The sequence below is a fragment of the Hesperophylax consimilis genome, chromosome 10, assembly GCF_061612785.1.
Source record: "Hesperophylax consimilis isolate HC1 chromosome 10, BYU_Hcon_1.0, whole genome shotgun sequence".
Classification (NCBI taxonomy): domain Eukaryota; kingdom Metazoa; phylum Arthropoda; class Insecta; order Trichoptera; family Limnephilidae; genus Hesperophylax; species Hesperophylax consimilis.
Window position 1 is genome coordinate 726,596 of NC_142845.1, and position 17,585 is coordinate 744,180.

The following is a 17,585-nucleotide window of genomic DNA, read 5'->3' on the forward strand; positions in this document are numbered from 1 at the left end:
AATGAACTGACATTTCTTTATGTTCAATGCAAGTTTGTTGATAGAGCACCATTCAAAAAGATTTCTCAAATTAGTTTGTAATATAATGCAATCATTTATGTTATTAATCTCTTTATAAAGTTTCAAATCATCAGCAAAAAGTAATACTTTTATGTTAGTAAATATATCAACAATGTCATTTATGAATATAATAAACAAAATGGGCCCTAAATGAGAGCCTTGTGGCACTCCACTTATATTATAAGTCATGATTGATATTTTTTCCAACAAAAACCATTTTTTGTGAAGTGAATGTGAAGTTTCGATAAATATTATTTGCCGCTGTACCAATTCAGTTTTTTAATCGCAGGAATAATAGGTACAGAAATATACACTTTAAAACTGGCCACCGTTTTTTACGGTTCGAATTCGTTCGCTACAAGGCATTGGAAGCTGATTGTTCTAAAACTGTGAGATTATTTCTCAGTTCTTTTTAATATTAATAATATATTTAATTAAAATGTATCTATCATGTATACTTTTATAAAATTTACATATATCTTTACAAAATTAAATTTTTACTTTAATAAAAAAGTCAAAGCAAAAAAATCAACAAACAACAGTATTATAAATTATCCCTAAGGGACAACTCTGTATTAAAAAACATATTCAAATTTTTCAAGATGTTTTTATTATTTTATACTTACTTTATTTATTTTAGAATACGTCCATTTAAAGACATATTTAATGCATTGATAACTGGAAAAACCGAGTAAGTTCGTTTTGAATAGGCCATTAAATGATGATGACGTTTTTGTTACGTAACTCCACACAGGATGCAGGTGATTGATTCTGCGTGATTATACAAGTAAAAAAGAATGATTAACTTTTTCGAAATTCCAAAGTTTTAAGGTCGATTTTGGCTAAATAAAGAAAAGGAAAAATAAATATTCTTCTAATGAAAAATTTTGTTCTATGGGAAAAAAACCAATGGATTTTCTAAAATAATAATTTGACTTCTTACTTCTACCATCATGTAGTTCACATTCCGAAGTCAGTGCACTTTACCCACGGACATCCTGTAGTTCACATTCCGAAGTCAGTGCACTTTACCCACGGACATCCTGTATGGATAATCTTATAAGAAAAACCTTCAAGGGAGAAAATTTTAGTATTTAATTTATATAAATGTACGAAAGTAGATATTATAATATGTAAAATAACATATTATACTGATATTGAAATTGATTATTGATATACTGATTGAAGAAAAGCCTTAATTCATTTCGATAAAAAAATGGTTTTAACTTTATAAGAGAAACATTAAAATTCGAATAAAATTTTTAAATATGTATTAATTTGATAAAAATGTAAAATATTGGTATTTATATGAGTTATATTATAATATATAATATTTAAAAAAAAAACTAAAATAATTCCCACAGTTTGAAAATTAGGGGCATTTTAAATAATGGAGACTTATTGGTTGTTGACTTTGATAAATTTTTCAATGTTTTCTATTATCTTCAACAGATGTAGCAAACGTAAGATTCGCTTATAACGACTATAGTAACTCTATACGAACTCTATGAAAACTAAAAGAGGTGGGCGTTGCCGATTTACAATTCGAAATGCAGAATGCCGCGTCTTAATGAATTGTTCAAATTCTGTGAAAAAACTGGTCCTTGATATATATTTTTTCGTCAATTTATATGTCAGATTCGAAATTCAAACATAACCCGATATTAAGAAATTTTTTAGTTATATTTTATTAAATTTCCAAATGATTTTGACATCAGAACTGTGTTCATGATATTCTATTGATCCAGAGACCTCCTCAGTCCTCAACACCTTGCTACGCAGCTCCCTCGGTAACCGCGGGGGAGTGCACCCCCTTCAGGACCACTTCTGTTGTGGGCACGTCCTCCGGCACCTCCATCTGGTAGTTAATGCCGAAAGGCTTCAGGTGGTAGATGAGGTATTCCAGGACGTACATCATATTCGGTGAGATGTAGTGGAACGACACGGCACTGTCGGAGCAACATTCCAGGCCCTAAAATGCAATAATGTACATACAGAAAACATATAAATCATTTTATAAAATCGCCGTTGGGACGGCTATATCTGTAAATTGACACCGTACCCAAAATGTTATAAATTGTATACAACATTGCGACATTGTTCAACAAAATTATTTGCTCGTTATACCAAGTATATACCGAGGATATAATCAGTGAAAAGACCTCGTTATAACAACCAAGAATTATATGAAGATAGCCTGAACTAAAATATTGCTCGTCGTAGCGGTGATCGTTATTACCAAGTACGACTAAATTAATATAAATGCACATTACCTGCATATTATTATCAAAACCACCTAGATCTCAGGCCGGGACAATGAATGAAATCTGCCTCTTATTCCCCTTTACTTGTACGCGATCGTTCAAAAAACGTAGTTTTTATTATGTGCTAGCTGACATGTACCTGGAGTTGCTCGGAGGTATGAATGGTTTGGAGTAAAGTTTGACCAAACATTAGTATTTTATCGTACATAAGTATTTGCTTCACTTCTTCTTCTTACACTTCTTACTTCGTTCAAGTTAGGAGGCTGATTTTATGCAGTATTGCCTTATGTCCTAGGTGGTGTTGGTTTAATACGAGTTCCACTTTGTATTTGGGATGCATTTAGGTTCATATAACAACATGTTATTATATTTAATTTCTTTAAATTAAAATAATTCTTGAAATGTAACAGGTATACGAGATCTAAATTTTAGTCAGCTATCACATATCCTAGTATATCTTACCGGTGCAGACTTGTAGTAGACGTACTTGAAGTACCAGCTGTCATTCTTCAAGATACCGGGGATGAGGTGGTGCTCCGGGACGAAAGGAAAGAAGCGCCCTCGACCCAGCGGGTCCCGCGAGTCCCCAGCCTGGATCCCCACCTTGGAGAGACACTTGCCTATAGTCAGAGAACACACAAACTTATTGCATGTAACCACCAATGCTTGTCTTCCGAGCTCTGTGTGAACCGTGGACCTAAAAAGCCACGGACGACGTATAAAAAATGTCAAAACCACAGACATAGGAATTAATAGACGAGAAGATAATGGCGAGGGGTAAAATCAACTGTTGAAGAACGAAGGGCGTAAGACTGACTGTGATTCGTCAATAAATCAATCTGACAGTAAATAGGCATCTCGCATTATAATATCACCATTTACTTCTTAAAAGTAAAATCTGCTTTTGAATGAATAGACATTTTTACATGGGAGCGCAAATTACTCGCCACGTTATGAAAAAATTTGCGAAGTCCAAATTCGGCAAATAATTCGGTTCTATTTTCAGAGTTGAATATTTCGTTTAAGTATTTAGTTAAGACACTTTTATAAATGTTCATAATTTACTTCCCAGCAACCAACCAGCTTTGTGTTTCGCGTCCAGACGTTTCTCGATGTGATAGTATATGTTTCTAAAACTGATCTGTATTATACGATGTGAATATGCTTTAAATAAAGTAAAATAATGCTTATACAGGGTGTCCGGAAACTCGTAGTACAAGCGGGAAACTGGTGAATCTGCATCACATTTGGAGTCGATTTTGTAGTATATTTTTTTTTTATTTGAGCTTTCGTTATCGAGTAAATCGAGTTTGAAGTTGATTTTTTTTTTTTATTTTTTTTTTTTTTAATCAAATTCTTATAAATTATTACTGAAGATCAAAGTACCCAACTAATTAAAACTATTTGAAAGTAAAACAAATGAAGAAACTCGGATTTGAAGCATTATTTTGAAATCACCCTTCATTTAACCCGGTGTAATCATAAAATATTTCTGCTCTGCACGGTTAAAACATCTGTTATTCAACCCTAAACACCAGAAAAAACTTTAACCCTAAAATAGCCAAAAAATATTTTTTTTTGGTTTTTTTTTTTTTTTTTTTGAAAATGCTCAAATCAAAAAACTTTATGTTTTTTTGGGTTCCCCATGTGGTGTAGATTCTCCAGTTTCCCGCTTGTACTACGAGTTTCCGGACACCGTGTATATGGAATGTAATACGACAATTGGGTTTATTCTCTTTTTCACATCTATTTTTACAAGTTTTCATAGTACAAGTCAACATTTTGCCGTGTTATTTCGTAAAATGAACCGATGATGCCTCGACCATAGTTCGCACAAGAATGATGACGTCACGTTTTCAAATTTCACTTGAGGCCATACGCGAGCCCAGCCGGCTCCAATGGAACCGGTATGGGGAGTGGGGATAATACGCTTTTAATCACTTAGGGCAGGTCTACTAATATTCATATGTCTATGGTCAAAACCTATATAATGTTTTAAATGACATATCCCATTTCTTGTCTCATCAAATACTCAAATGAATTTATAAGCCGTTATAGATATAACGGAAAATTTTTAATGCAGTTGCATTAACAACACAAAAATAAAATTAAAATAAGGTGAGTTGGGGTAAGTGAATTTTTGGGGGAAGTTCATCCAGGCCTTCTACTTTCTTTGAATACAATATTCAAGCGCTGCCATCTATGAGAGTGTAATATAATTAGCTAAATTCTCATTCTGACATATAAATGGAGCTGCTTCATAAACACAGAAAGTTGTTAGAGAGCTTCAAATTTTGGCAGTTGGTTTTAGTCTGCGTGCGAGTTGTGAGCGCTGCCTTCATTTATCTATAACTTGACAAAAACTTGTGCTAGGAAGTTACAAATTGGTGAGTACTCTATAATTGAATTGAGGTTTGATGTGTATATATTTGCATTGTGAATATCTTAAAGAATTGTGATTTATGAGACTAGATTCCCTTCCCCCATAAATTATCATGCTACTAACTGTAGATCCACTTCCCCCTGATATTTTTGTATGGACGCAAATATTACTAGTGATGTGCATACTACTTTAAAAAAACGAAACATAGTATCAGACATAGAAATAATAACTACTACTGATTTTGAAATGTGTATTGATGAGGAAAACATAAAAATAGATAAACCAAGTCACAATTGGAATGCGCAACCAACAAAAACATTACCTGAAAATCCACTACCATCAATAGAAAATATTGAAAAATTTTATGCCATACCTTCCACATCTAAAGAAGTCAAACCTTTTATAGAACAATTTGTATCACATGTTGGAAATGACCCAATTCAGTATTCCGAGTCTTGTACTTATACTACCAAAAATCACTCCCTTAACTCGTTGAAGAATATTACAATTTTAGAAGACCGAATAATTAAAACAGCTAATTCAGATTTTCTGTGTTCTGTAAAGATCAAACAATCATTTGAAGAGCTTATGCTGAGATCTATACAAAAAAACGAACCTGCTAAAGTAAAAAAGACGAAAGTTGCACACGGTGCGGAGGTTATAACATATGATGATGTCGTAGAGCGTTTAAAAAATAAACTAAATGATTCGAAGAAGAAAATTTGTTCAAGCAAGAAGTCTAAAGTGATTAATATAAAGTTGAATAAAAAAAAAATCACAAAAAAACGCCTAGCCTGGCGTCCGAAACATCTGTCAGCGAATCTGATTGGGAGTCTAGTTCTGAAGATGAATGCGACTATTTCCAAAATCTATTAATGGAAGACGTGGAAGACAATCAAAATAACGTACCTTTAGATGATGTTCTGTCTATTGACATTAATGGCATTTTGCAAGAACTGGATGTACAACCAAATTTAAACGTTGAGACAAAAGTTGGTGATTGGATACTTACTAAATTTATAACGAAGAAGAGCCTCAAACATTACATAGGAAATATTATAAAACATGATGAATATAAGAAGACAGTCAAATATGTACGAAGGGTTTCACATTTAACCAGAGAAAATCGTAACGTATTTTCATTCCCGAAAGTTGATGACGTATCCGATATTTATAACGCAGATATTATATCTGTTTTGCCAAACCCCTTAACTGGGAGAAGAGGAGAATTCGTTTTCAAATTGTCCTTTAATGGTTTTAATATTCAATAAGGGATTTTGTATGAGATAAACTCTTACCTGTAAAAGAAATGCTATTTTTTTTATTTTTTATCATTTTAATGTCGGAAACAAAAAGTTCCGCAAAGGCGTTATTATTTGCATATATTGTGTAATTTTTTAAAATCTAGTAACCAAAATATTAGTTCCTATAAAAACATATTAAGTTCGGTTATTAGTAGTAAATATATATTATTATAATAACATTGTTAGTAAATATTGTGAAAAATAATACTAATGCATAAAAAAAAGTTTGTTTTCGTTGCCCCATCACTAGTCATAAAATATTGCACCCAATCTGCCAAATAATGTTTGATTTATGATGTATATTCCACTATATTCAATATTTTTAAATGGCGAAATTGTGTGTTTAGTGCGTTTGATTGGATTGGCAACTAAACATTTTTATTCGTTTAGCCAAAAATCAAAATATTGAGGTTAGATCCACTTACCCCGCCTCCGGGGTAAGTGGATCTATCAAGACCTTTTTTTTGAATACTTAAAAATATAATAAAAACAGCAGATTAACTTCTTGCGATAAAACAATTTGATTAAGGAATAGTTAATATTCCTTGTGTAAAAATTTGAATGCGATGGGATAATGCTGTGACGTATGGGATTTCTTTAAACTTCATCTATTCATTTTATACAGTGCTCTTACCCCAACTCACCTTAGTTCATTAAGCACCACATTGCGTACAAATCATTCCAAAAGATTGTCATACAAGATGGCTGCCGGGCAATTTCCCCTCACCCTAGATTTAGCTACAATGCAATTCATACAAAATCGCACTAATTCTCTGTCCAGTCGTGTACCAGCGCGGACCGGCCAGGACCGGCACAGCACGTAGACAGCATCTCCGTTCATGTAGCAACGAATCTCTAACCAGGAGTTTAAAGGGCAAAACGAGAGTATCTACCACTCTGAATGAATGAATGAACTAGCCTATTTCAACGTCTTCTGAGCCCACGTCCCCCTGCCGGCAGAGCTTGTCGTCGGGCAGCGCCACCTCGACGAAGCGGTCCAGCGCGGAGCGGCTCAACACGTAGCCGGCGCCCCCGCTCATGTAGCAACGTATTTCTAACCGGGGGTTTCCAGAGCAATACAAGAGTATCTACCACTCTGAATGAATGAATGAACTAGCCTATTTCAACGTCTTCTGCGCCCTCGTCCCCCTGCCGGCAGAGCTTGTCGTCGGGCAGTGCCACCTCGACGAAGCGGTCCAGCGCGGAGCGGCTCAACACGTAGCCGGCGCCCCCGCTCATGTAGCAACGTATTTCTAACCGGGGGTTTCCAGAGCAATACAAGAGTATCTACCACTCTGAATGAATGAATGAACTAGCCTATTTCAACGTCTTCTGCGCCCTCGTCCCCCTGCCGGCAGAGCTTGTCGTCGGGCAGTGCCACCTCGACGAAGCGGTCCAGCGCGGAGCGGCTCAACACGTAGCCGGCGCCCCCGCTCATGTAGCCCTGCTTCATCATGGGTTTGAATCGGCACCCGAAGTACACGGGCTCCTGGGGGCTGTGCGCCGACAGCATGTAGCGCAGATTCTCCACGATCACGTACCTGCAAAGAGAACCATCAGAAATGGGCGCAATTTACGAATCGGGCGAGCATAGGATGCTCATTGCTCATACGCTCTGAGCTCACGGATCCCGTTCAATTGAAGCGACCTTCTAGACAGGGCAAAAAGTCAATTTTTCGAGGAACAAATTGTAATAGGCCACTTGAATGCATTTTATTATGACTTCAAAAAAAACGTGTGAATTGATCTTTCTAGTAAGATTTCGAAAAATGAATACAATGTATGTATGGAAGGACTTCTAGTTTTCTTCTTTGTTCTATGGGCTAAATGAAACAATTGTTTTCTTTCAAATTTGTATGGAACGCACTTCTAGTTTTATTTATTGATTCTATGCTCTAGCTAGAATGTACAGGATTGGACTACATTATTAGTAAATACAATATTACGTGTCATCATCTGCCTTCATGAACCAGTCTGCATCATCCCGGTGGTGTTTATAAATATACGCAAAGGCTTCTTTGGTTTTACCCCATAAATGGTCGTGTCCTTCTCTCGTACGGAGCGCAATCGAGGGAAGTTTTTCATCTGAAATAAAATATTATTTTTAATATTTATTATTTTATAACGTCCATAATAATGGGATGTGTCATGATGCTGTGTAGAGAGTCAACGGTTTTTCCAGGAATTTTGTGACTCAATACTAGAGGTGTCAAATTTAAAAGTGGGGCGCACTTGGGACGCCCAAAATTTAACCATTATTTATTTGTTTGCCTGTTCCTGTATATTTATTTGTTTGCCATTTTTTAAACATGCTTTTACAACAAAATCAGAAATTGATTAACATTGCACTAAATATTGGGATTTAAGTTGCTTATAAGTAGGTAAAAAATCACAGAAAATGTTCAAGAATTTCTCCAGCTTTCCTTTGCAATGTCAGAAAACGGTATTTATTTCTTGAAGTTACAATAGCTGAGTGCGCTAGTAAATTTGGAACATATATGACGGCCTCACTTGTTTAGGGTAAGGCTCTCCGGTTCAAATAGCCACGTAAACTTAAAATTAAAAATTCGAAAAAAGGTAATTTCAAGAATTTCCCGAGGTTTTCTTTGCTTGATCGGAACGTGGGAGATATTTCTTAAAATTTAATACGTATTTGATGACCTCCTGTGGTAATACTACGAACAGGATGCAGTTCAATATACCACTCCACAGAATTCAAAACTTGGGAAATATGTATTCGCACATAGATATATGGAATATGTCACTGATACAATATAAACATGAAATAATCAAATCATTTATCCATGATACAAGTTCTCACTAAAGAAGTTCATTGTTAAATTTGTCAACCACATCGGCAAATTGAATATATGATTCATAGAAGCATTATAAACCATCATAATCTGTAGTATTATTTAGTTATAAAAAATAAAAAAAGTTTTTTCATCATTAAAATTAACTTATATAAAATATTAAAATACAAATCGGACAGTTCCGAACTCCTGCAACTAGCTAATTCCCGGTACAGCGGTTTCGTACTATGCGAAACCAATACCGTAACTGTAACGGACGTAGTTGACCATATTATTTAATTTCATAAAAAATTGTTTTACTTTTATAAAATGTGCCTACCCCACGCCACTGGCAAAATCACCACTCCCCGCCACTGGCCATTTTGTCCAATTTTCGGCCCAGGCCGCTTGAAAACTTTGTCTACGAACGGCATCGATACCGCGTCGCCGGCTTACCTGCCGCGTGGATCGATGTCCAGCATTTTTTGTATGTAAAAATTACTAGGAAAAATCAATTTTTAAATATTACAAATGTATGTATTTTACTTGTTCATCCCCTCGGCGGTAGTCAAATAAACACTATTTTCGATATACTACCGCTGAGGAGATATTAAAAAAGCTGTTTTTCACCCATATGTAAACCCATTTTTGAACAATATTTTTTACCTTTTTTGCGTGTACAAAAATCCAGGAACCTCGTAGCATAGTGAATCTTATCTCTTTCTGAGCGCTATGTTACGGGGGACCTCGGAAAAATACTAACTTAACATGTTTTACAAATTTGATCGCTTTGAGATCATTTTTACACATTTATTTACAAACATTTCTTATTTTTTGTCGTATCTTGACAAAAAAAAAATCTAGTTGTCAAGATACACATTCCTATAACTACTATGCATTTAAACTATGTAATTGTCATTCATGTAAGCGTTCAAAATCTTTTCTAACTCGCAAATTTAAGCGACCACTATCACCAGTACTGCCGACAAAATGAATATGCAACATTTTGTCGGAGGCTATAAACTCATTGTTGACGCGGGTATAACCCCCCACCACTTTTGGGCTCCTAGCCCAATGTCGGGCGCGAGTCAGGCTAATTAAATATAAGCAGCCACATAATTAAAAATAAATCAGTTCATCTTTACCACCGAAACCAAGCGTTTTATTTATCTACAAGTGACTCCTGCCCAACATCTGCCTCACCTCGCCAAGTCTTCTGCTCCAAGATCTTCTGGTGTTACCTCTTCAAGACCAGCCGGCCCTCCTCTGGAAAACCGCCAACGCAAGAAGCGAGCAGAGACGACAGCACACCCAGTGCCCAACATTCACCAAGCCTGGGTGCGGGAGGCAGATTTCATCAAATATTACTACTATCATCATCATCGGCCGTAAAGGAGCATTCTCATCGGTTGAAGACACGGTTTGGACCCGGCGCCTAAATCTACAGTCTTGTGCGGACTCCCGTCCAGTACAGTAACAATAATGTTGTGATTCTCTGATCACAGTACTTTAAATTTTGGTTTTTATTTTTCACTGAACTAAATTTAAATTTTTAATGCATTTTTTTAAAATTCATTTATGTATGTATGTATATTTCTTTCTCATCTTAAATTGTACTGCCTTTATGTTTAAATGTAAAAGCCATCTGGGCGTAAAATATAATAAATAAATAAATAAAATCGGTTAAGATCTTCAAGAGGGCCAGACGGTTTGCGGTGCAGACTAAATAGAGCAGGCCGTATCCATAGATAATTAAATGAACTTATAATTATTTCTATTAGAACTGCGATTTAAAAAAGACGAACCTTTCAGGTAAAAATGTAACTACATTTTTTAACTTTTTTTATGTGTGATTCAAATTTTAACCGCTTAATGGAAATAGCCGAGAGATTAGATTCGTCAAAATAGATCTTAAAGTTGTCTAAAGCGTGTGAGAGAGTGATCGATTTTTTGAACTCCCGAAAACACTGAAGTTTCACTATATAAAAAAGGCCGCTTTCTGTCTGGCTAAAATAGACCTTAAACGGAGATTGGTCGTTTTTCGCAGTCCACGACTAAAAATGATTACCGGCCACAGAGCTCATGAAGAGAAGGATGTTGCAGCGGCGGCCCCAAGTATTCTTGACGTGAATGGCCTTCGTTTCGTGGTTGGCGGGCCCCGTCATGATCCAGCACAGCACGCGCACCTTGCTCGCCATGGCGTCTGCCACCGCCGTGTCCTCGAACTTGTGGAATGCCTCGTCGTGTTCATGTGCCCCAAACTGGAAGTCCGTCACTACTTGGTCCTGGTCTTGGTCAAAGTGTGGCGGGCCCCGGAAATCGTTTTGGTGGTGTGTGTCACTTTTACTGGAAGAGAATTTAAAAATAAGTTGTGGATTCTAGCCGCTCAGGCTTTTCAATGTTTTTTAATTGCTAACGCCTCTGCCATAAGTCACCCCAAGTGGTAATTTAGCAGGGATGCCCGGGTTTGTGGGGTGAGTGGGTGTGTGGCGGGCCGGATTTGGAGAGACTGCTTGAGGGAGATATTTTTATATATATATGTACTTGCACCACAGTGGGAGGGATGAATTCTAACGTCCGTCACTCCTGAACACACTGAGCCCCAGGGTCCTACCCACCCTCATACCTTTTTCCTTCCCACATCTTACTCTCTTTTATTTCCTTAAAAAACCTCCACACAGCATCCCCAAAGATGACATAAGCCCTGATAGAAATTATTTTCCTCTGGGCCTCCTGTTTGGAGCTAATGTAAAAAAGTGCAATGCCTCCGATGTTTTTTAAATGTTTTGTTTTTTTCTCAAAAATAAATTAAATTGGTAAAACACACTACCGTTTAATCAAAATAATTGATTTAAAATGTATACAGGTAGGACAATTATATTTAACTGACTGAACACGGCATTATTTCTCAAAAGCTAAGCAAGAGCGCCCTGTATAAGTGTATAACCCATCGTTTCCGCTTCCAATTCTCTGGCCACCCCCTCGTGAACTTATTCTGAAATCTAGGGGGAAATCACTGCCACCCGAACGCCGGCCGTACCGCACGCGTCGACAGTATTAGTAAACTGTGACTACACTGTATAAATTGGTGGTAGAAGGTGCTGATGCAATAAGCCCATTGCAACACACTCGAAGGACCAGTCCATGACCAGTCCCGAACTATGTCAACTGCTCTAATGTTATATGGGACAATTCATTTCTACGCATCTGCAAATTTATAATTTCATAATCTTATGAAGTTAAATTCAAGTTTATTTTATTCCAATTAATAATATTTTTATATTTACCTTATTCCTAATATGGGAGGTCTTGGTGACATAAAGACGGGTTGTTTCACAGAATTTGAACAATTCGTAAAATTTTAACGGTAATTTTCAAACACTGTGAAAGTCCTGTTCAAGTTCTGTTAATATATCATTATGAATCAGTTGCTTCACAGAACTGAAATAAAAACAGAACTTAAATAGAAATTTCACAGTACCTACATGAAAATTAACTTTGAAATTTGATGAATTGTTCAAATTCTGTGAAACAACTGGTCCTAACAAAACTACACGGTAACTAAGCCTTTAGGCTTCTGAAGACAAATTTATCGGCAACACAAAACAATATTTATTATAAAGGTTTCAAAATGTTCAATGGACTTCCTTTAAATGTTAAGGAAGCCAAAAGTCTTGCAGTTTTTCGTGGGTTATGTCTCAATGTTGGGAAGTATAAATACTAGTAAGTAGGTTATCGAATATTTTTATAATACTTTTACAATAGATGTACACTAGATATAAAATGTTAAATTTTATATCTAAATAATAAAAAATACTAGTTATACAGCAATCGATATCAGAGGCGAGAGATGGATCCAATTCATAACCTGTCATTGGAGTCATATTGAGTGTTCGGGGACCTACTACAGTATCGATTTCGTATCTGATTATTGCATGCAAACATTTAAAAAATCTGTGTGTCCCGTGGAGAACCTTTTTGAAAATTGATTTTTTGTATTGTTATACTTTTTGTCTTAAATGAAGACCATTTTTAATTTATTATGTATTTTATTTAAGTTTTAATCCAGCAGGACTGGGAGGATAGTGCAATCCCAGTCTGCCATATTACATGAAATAAAACAGGGAAACAATAAAATAGAGTAAAAAAAAAAAAATTATAAAAATGGAAATAAGACAAAACAAAGAGAAAAAAAATATTAGGCAGGTAGCTAAATATAAAATTAAAATATAAATCAAAAATAAAATAGTCATATAAATAGGTAATACAATAAAAACAATTAGATTAAGATCGACGTTATTCCATGTTATATAAATATGTAACCAAGTTATGTTATATAACTATGTTCCCGAAGATTTAAATGTTAGACTTAGTAAGAGATTTAATTATAATCACAATGTTTTTCTCTTAAGCTATTCCATATTCGGTACATCCTCTAACTGTGGGAAACCAAAATCGTGGGACATGACAAAAACGTTGCGTACAAACTTTGGCGGAAAAGCCCAAAGTTACATTGTAATCAGATTGTTTATAAAAATCATTTATCGTAACAACAAGTGCTTCGAACTTTAGGATTATTTCTTCGAAACTGTTCAGTTGTTGTTTTATAATTACCAAAGTATTTACTATAAATATATAGCAACTCACCCAAACCAGCCACTCTGTAGAATGCTTTCTCTGGGCATGAGTAAAATGTAAGCAAAACTGAACCCAGCGGACAATCCTGTCGCTAGCGTTAGGATAAATTTGTAATTCACCGCAGGCATGATCCCTAAAAGCAAAAAAATACTTTATTATTTCTAAGATCGTCCCAACTCGATTTTACTAACAATAACTCATTTTATTGTCCCAGGAGTGCAGAAACTCGCTTATTGTGGAGAGAGCCTATTTGCACACAAATCAACTAACTAATATTCTAGATATTCGAAAAAATTTCGTTAAAAATTTAAACACAAATAAAGAACCTAATATTAAAATTGAACACACATATCAAACCACAATCCGTAGCCTAGATGGTTTGACAACACAAGTGAGCGCTACCACAATGTTTCAATAATCCACACCTCGGACCAAAAATACACAACAAACTAAAATACACAACCATCCTACCTTGGACAAAAAAATATACAAAAAACTCTCCCTTAGTTAAGGAACTGAGAATTATCATCCTTAACTTATTGACCTTGGAAGAAAGTAGTCCGAGAAACTGCTAAAAACATAACATGATTTATATTTTTCGTTTCAAATTAAAAAAAAAATCGAAACTCACATTAATTTTAAATAGTATAATAATATAATGGTATGATAATAATCACGAAGATGAGACACGTTACAACCCAACTCAATACTTTGATACCCTCTAAAAAATTTAATTCCTTACTTATTTACTTATTATTTATTAAAAAAGAAAGTCAAACATTCCCAGGTTATGAATAACCTGACAATATTTGAAAATCTCCTACTACCACCACAGAAAGCTGAAAATGTTGCTTGTGTTGTGATGGAGGACTTAGCCAGCCGAGGAATTGAACACACTACGCCTGGGTGGGACCCAAACGCGATGTCAACTCGGCCACCGACCGGTTAGAACAGTTAAGTCTGATAGTATTATTATCTTAATAATTGTACAGTTAAGGATTGTTATAAACGGAAGTGGCGCCATTTGTAATTTTCAAAAAGTTTTCGAACAGCATCACCGATGAAATAATGTAAAAAAAAAATAATTTAATTTTCTCAAATTCAAAAACTTTTCCATCATTTCCGTCCGATGTTTCGATTAAATTTGACCACTTTCCAATTTCCTCTAAGAAATTTTTCGTCAAAAAAATTTTCAGGATCAAAAATATTCCAAATTTGAAATAACAAAATTAAAAATAGAAATGTTTTTTTAAATTTCCCAACCCATTTTCAGGGCTAATTTCCCATTTTCCCAAAAGAATTTAAAAACAAATCTCAATTTCTCAACATGGAATATAAAAAATAAATTTACTTCTAAGAAATTAAACACATAAAAACACTAACGTTGAACAATTGTTTGTATTGGTGAAATGTAAAAGTGAGAAAATAATAATTAGTTCTGTATACATACCCCCCTCGGCCAACATTGTTGTATATAAAAACCAGCATGAAGACGAAGAAATAATAAAGAAGGTGATTTACATCTTCCAAAGGTAAATTGGGATTTGCATGACCCCGAATTGTCGGACACTTGTAACACATCTCTCTCGAAAAATTAAAGAGAAACATTAACAATCATGTTTCGGATCTCATATTCTTTAATTCTTAATATATCAAAGCGAGTATAGTTCTAGAAGTCAGCATACTCCCTGACATCGATCATCCTCTACTAAATATTTGTATAAAAGACTTTGGCGAAAAACATCTGAAGCCTACAAGATCAAGCTATAATTTCAGAATTGGAGATAATTCGGGTATGTGTGACTCGCTTAAATCGGTTGATTGGTGTTTCTTGGAAAGTGATGATATAAATCACAATAATGAACCGTTCTACTTAATTCCAACTAATCACATAAAGCGGTTTGTCAACTTTGTCACTCAATATAAAGAATTTAAATACCCAGTCTGGTTTAATAAAGATTTGCTAAATTTAATTAAATGTAAAAAAATAGCCCATAAACTATATAGGGAACAAGGAACACCGAGTTTGTATGTGGAATTCTATAAATTTAGGAGTGATTATAATATATTATCAAGGGCATGTTATTACGACTACATTAATCAGACAGAGAATGATATATTTAACAATATAAAACGTTTCTGGCGATTCAGCAAAACTTTAAGAAGGGCTGATTGCGAATATTATGTATTTTGAAGACAAAAAAGCCGACGGTATCGAAAATACTGTTGATCTTTGCCGACTTCTTCAAGAATGTATATGATAAAAGTTAACCTAATCAGTTTTCGTTACCTAACTATACTCCTAATGAAAATGTATGCATTGACTCAACAAAATTATAAAGCAAATAAATCTACTTGATCCCAATAAAAATGCCGGTCCTGAAAACATTCCACCATTACTCTTACAGAAGTGTGTCACCGTTCCTGCTTATCCGTTGTCATTCTTTGTCGAAGGGTATATTTCCTGATCTATTGAAACATAGTTATATAACGCCAATATTCAAAAAGGGGGGAGAAAAATATAGTAACTAATTATAGACCGATGTGCATACTATCAATAATTCCAAAACTTTTTGAGAAGCTGATTCTGGATAAAATAATTGACAAAATTAAAGAAAGCGTATGTCCTGAACAGAATGGTTTCATAACAGGTAAATCAACACTTATATTTACTACTTATTTACACGTACTTTGCAGCCCTCTGGACTCCCCCACATCATTGGTGTTGAAAGCAGGGGGTATTATTATTTTATTTCGGAACCTTAATCCACCCAAATTGTGCAATGGAATACTTTCGCAGGTAAAATATTAAAAAAACGTTCATAGTAGAGACCGGATATTGAACTTATTTTAAGAAGTTGTTTTAACTACCCTGATTCCTTTAAGAACAACTGATGTTTATATTTAAACGACTGCAATTTCCGGTTAAAGACAATGACCATTAATAAGTCACAGGGTCAAACATTCAATGTTGCAGGTTTAGCTTCGAGTTGAATATGTAACCCTTTTGCGTGTAACTTCTAATCAAATCTGTTTGTGCTGTCCAATGAAAAAAAACACCTGTAAACGTTGCATATAAAGACATTCTGTTGTTACTGGCTGTATAGTCTGATTCAAAATAAAACTTAGATATTTACAGTTAATATAATCTAATTATGTCGCTAATCGGTAAGCTGCGTGAAAAGTGTCTGTTTTCTATAAAATATCAATAAATAAAATGCAAAACATGTTATGTAAAGTAAAATTGTTGCTAAACGCACTTTTCGGAACTATAAACTAAATTTTTTTTTGTTTTTTGTTTTAGGCATTTCACCCTGAAAAGAGTGCTTTGTGCCGGTAACAGTTAAAGTGGATAAAAAAATCGGTTAATCTATTGGGAGAATAATAAAACAAATTAAATATTGGACTCATTTAGATCACTAAAACAAATTAAATGTTGAATTCATTCAGGTTAATTATTAAGAGATAAAAGGTATGAAATGTTAAGGGGGGACTGATGTGTGATTTTAATAAGCCGGCGATATATGTTCTTGAAAGATGAATGGTTTTTACAGTTAAAAAAAACGTGGTCGAGGGTTTCCTCTTCCACACCGCACTGGCAGACCGGATCATCCAAAACTCTAATTCTAGCCAAGTGAGATGCAATTGAACAGTGACCAATTCTCATTCTCGAAATACATGAAATGAATCGTTTTGAAAGTTTTTTACCGTGAAATCATCGCTTAGCAGGGATATGGTTTTGAATTCCAGCATAGAAAGATCCAGTTCTTATTTTGGAGACTGCCCAATTTTCTTCCCAGGCACTAGTCGTGTTGAATTTAAGAATCGGGAAGACATCGGAGATAGGAATTCTAAAATTTAGTGGGATAGTTCCGGAATCTGAACCAGATTTGGCGAGAGCGGCCATCTCATTACCGTCGATACCCAAATGGGCAGGGACCCAGGCCAATATCGTCTCAAACCCAGATTCACTCAGAGAAATGAGAAGATTTTTTATTTTACATATAGTATTGTCTTCCGGATAACATAGAATATTTGACATAATTTTAGTTAGAGTACTTAGCGAATCAGTACATAGTAAGGCTCGATGAATGTTGAGAACCTGGATTTGATTTAGCGCTTGTTCAATTGCAAAGCATTCAGC

The 17,585-nt window shown here is 35.0% G+C and overlaps 1 protein-coding gene across 1 annotated transcript; it reads right to left on the reverse strand.

The window, feature by feature from the left end:
* Positions 1-1,404: 1,404 nt before the first annotated feature.
* On the reverse strand, positions 1,405-11,446 carry LOC149420130 (glycoprotein-N-acetylgalactosamine 3-beta-galactosyltransferase 1-like). Its single transcript, XM_089636309.1, has 6 exons — positions 11,430-11,446; positions 10,872-11,149; positions 7,958-8,096; positions 7,329-7,552; positions 2,787-2,944; positions 1,405-2,032 (listed from the first exon to the last, which is right to left on the reverse strand). The coding sequence occupies exons 1-6, from the start codon at positions 11,444-11,446 to the stop codon at positions 1,835-1,837; spliced, it is 1,014 nt and encodes a 337-aa protein (XP_089492435.1). The 3' UTR covers positions 1,405-1,834.
* Positions 11,447-17,585: the final 6,139 nt, after the last annotated feature.

Bases quoted from the DNA above. Each gene is read 5' to 3' on its own strand.
- LOC149420130 (XM_089636309.1), bottom strand. The intron at 8,097-10,871 runs GTAATCATTTTT...ATTTTATTTCAG, and splicing joins CTTCATGAGCTCTGTGGCCG to ATGAAAAACTTCCCTCGATT. The intron at 2,033-2,786 runs GTAAGATATACT...ATTGCATTTTAG, and splicing joins TCTACTACAAGTCTGCACCG to GGCCTGGAATGTTGCTCCGA.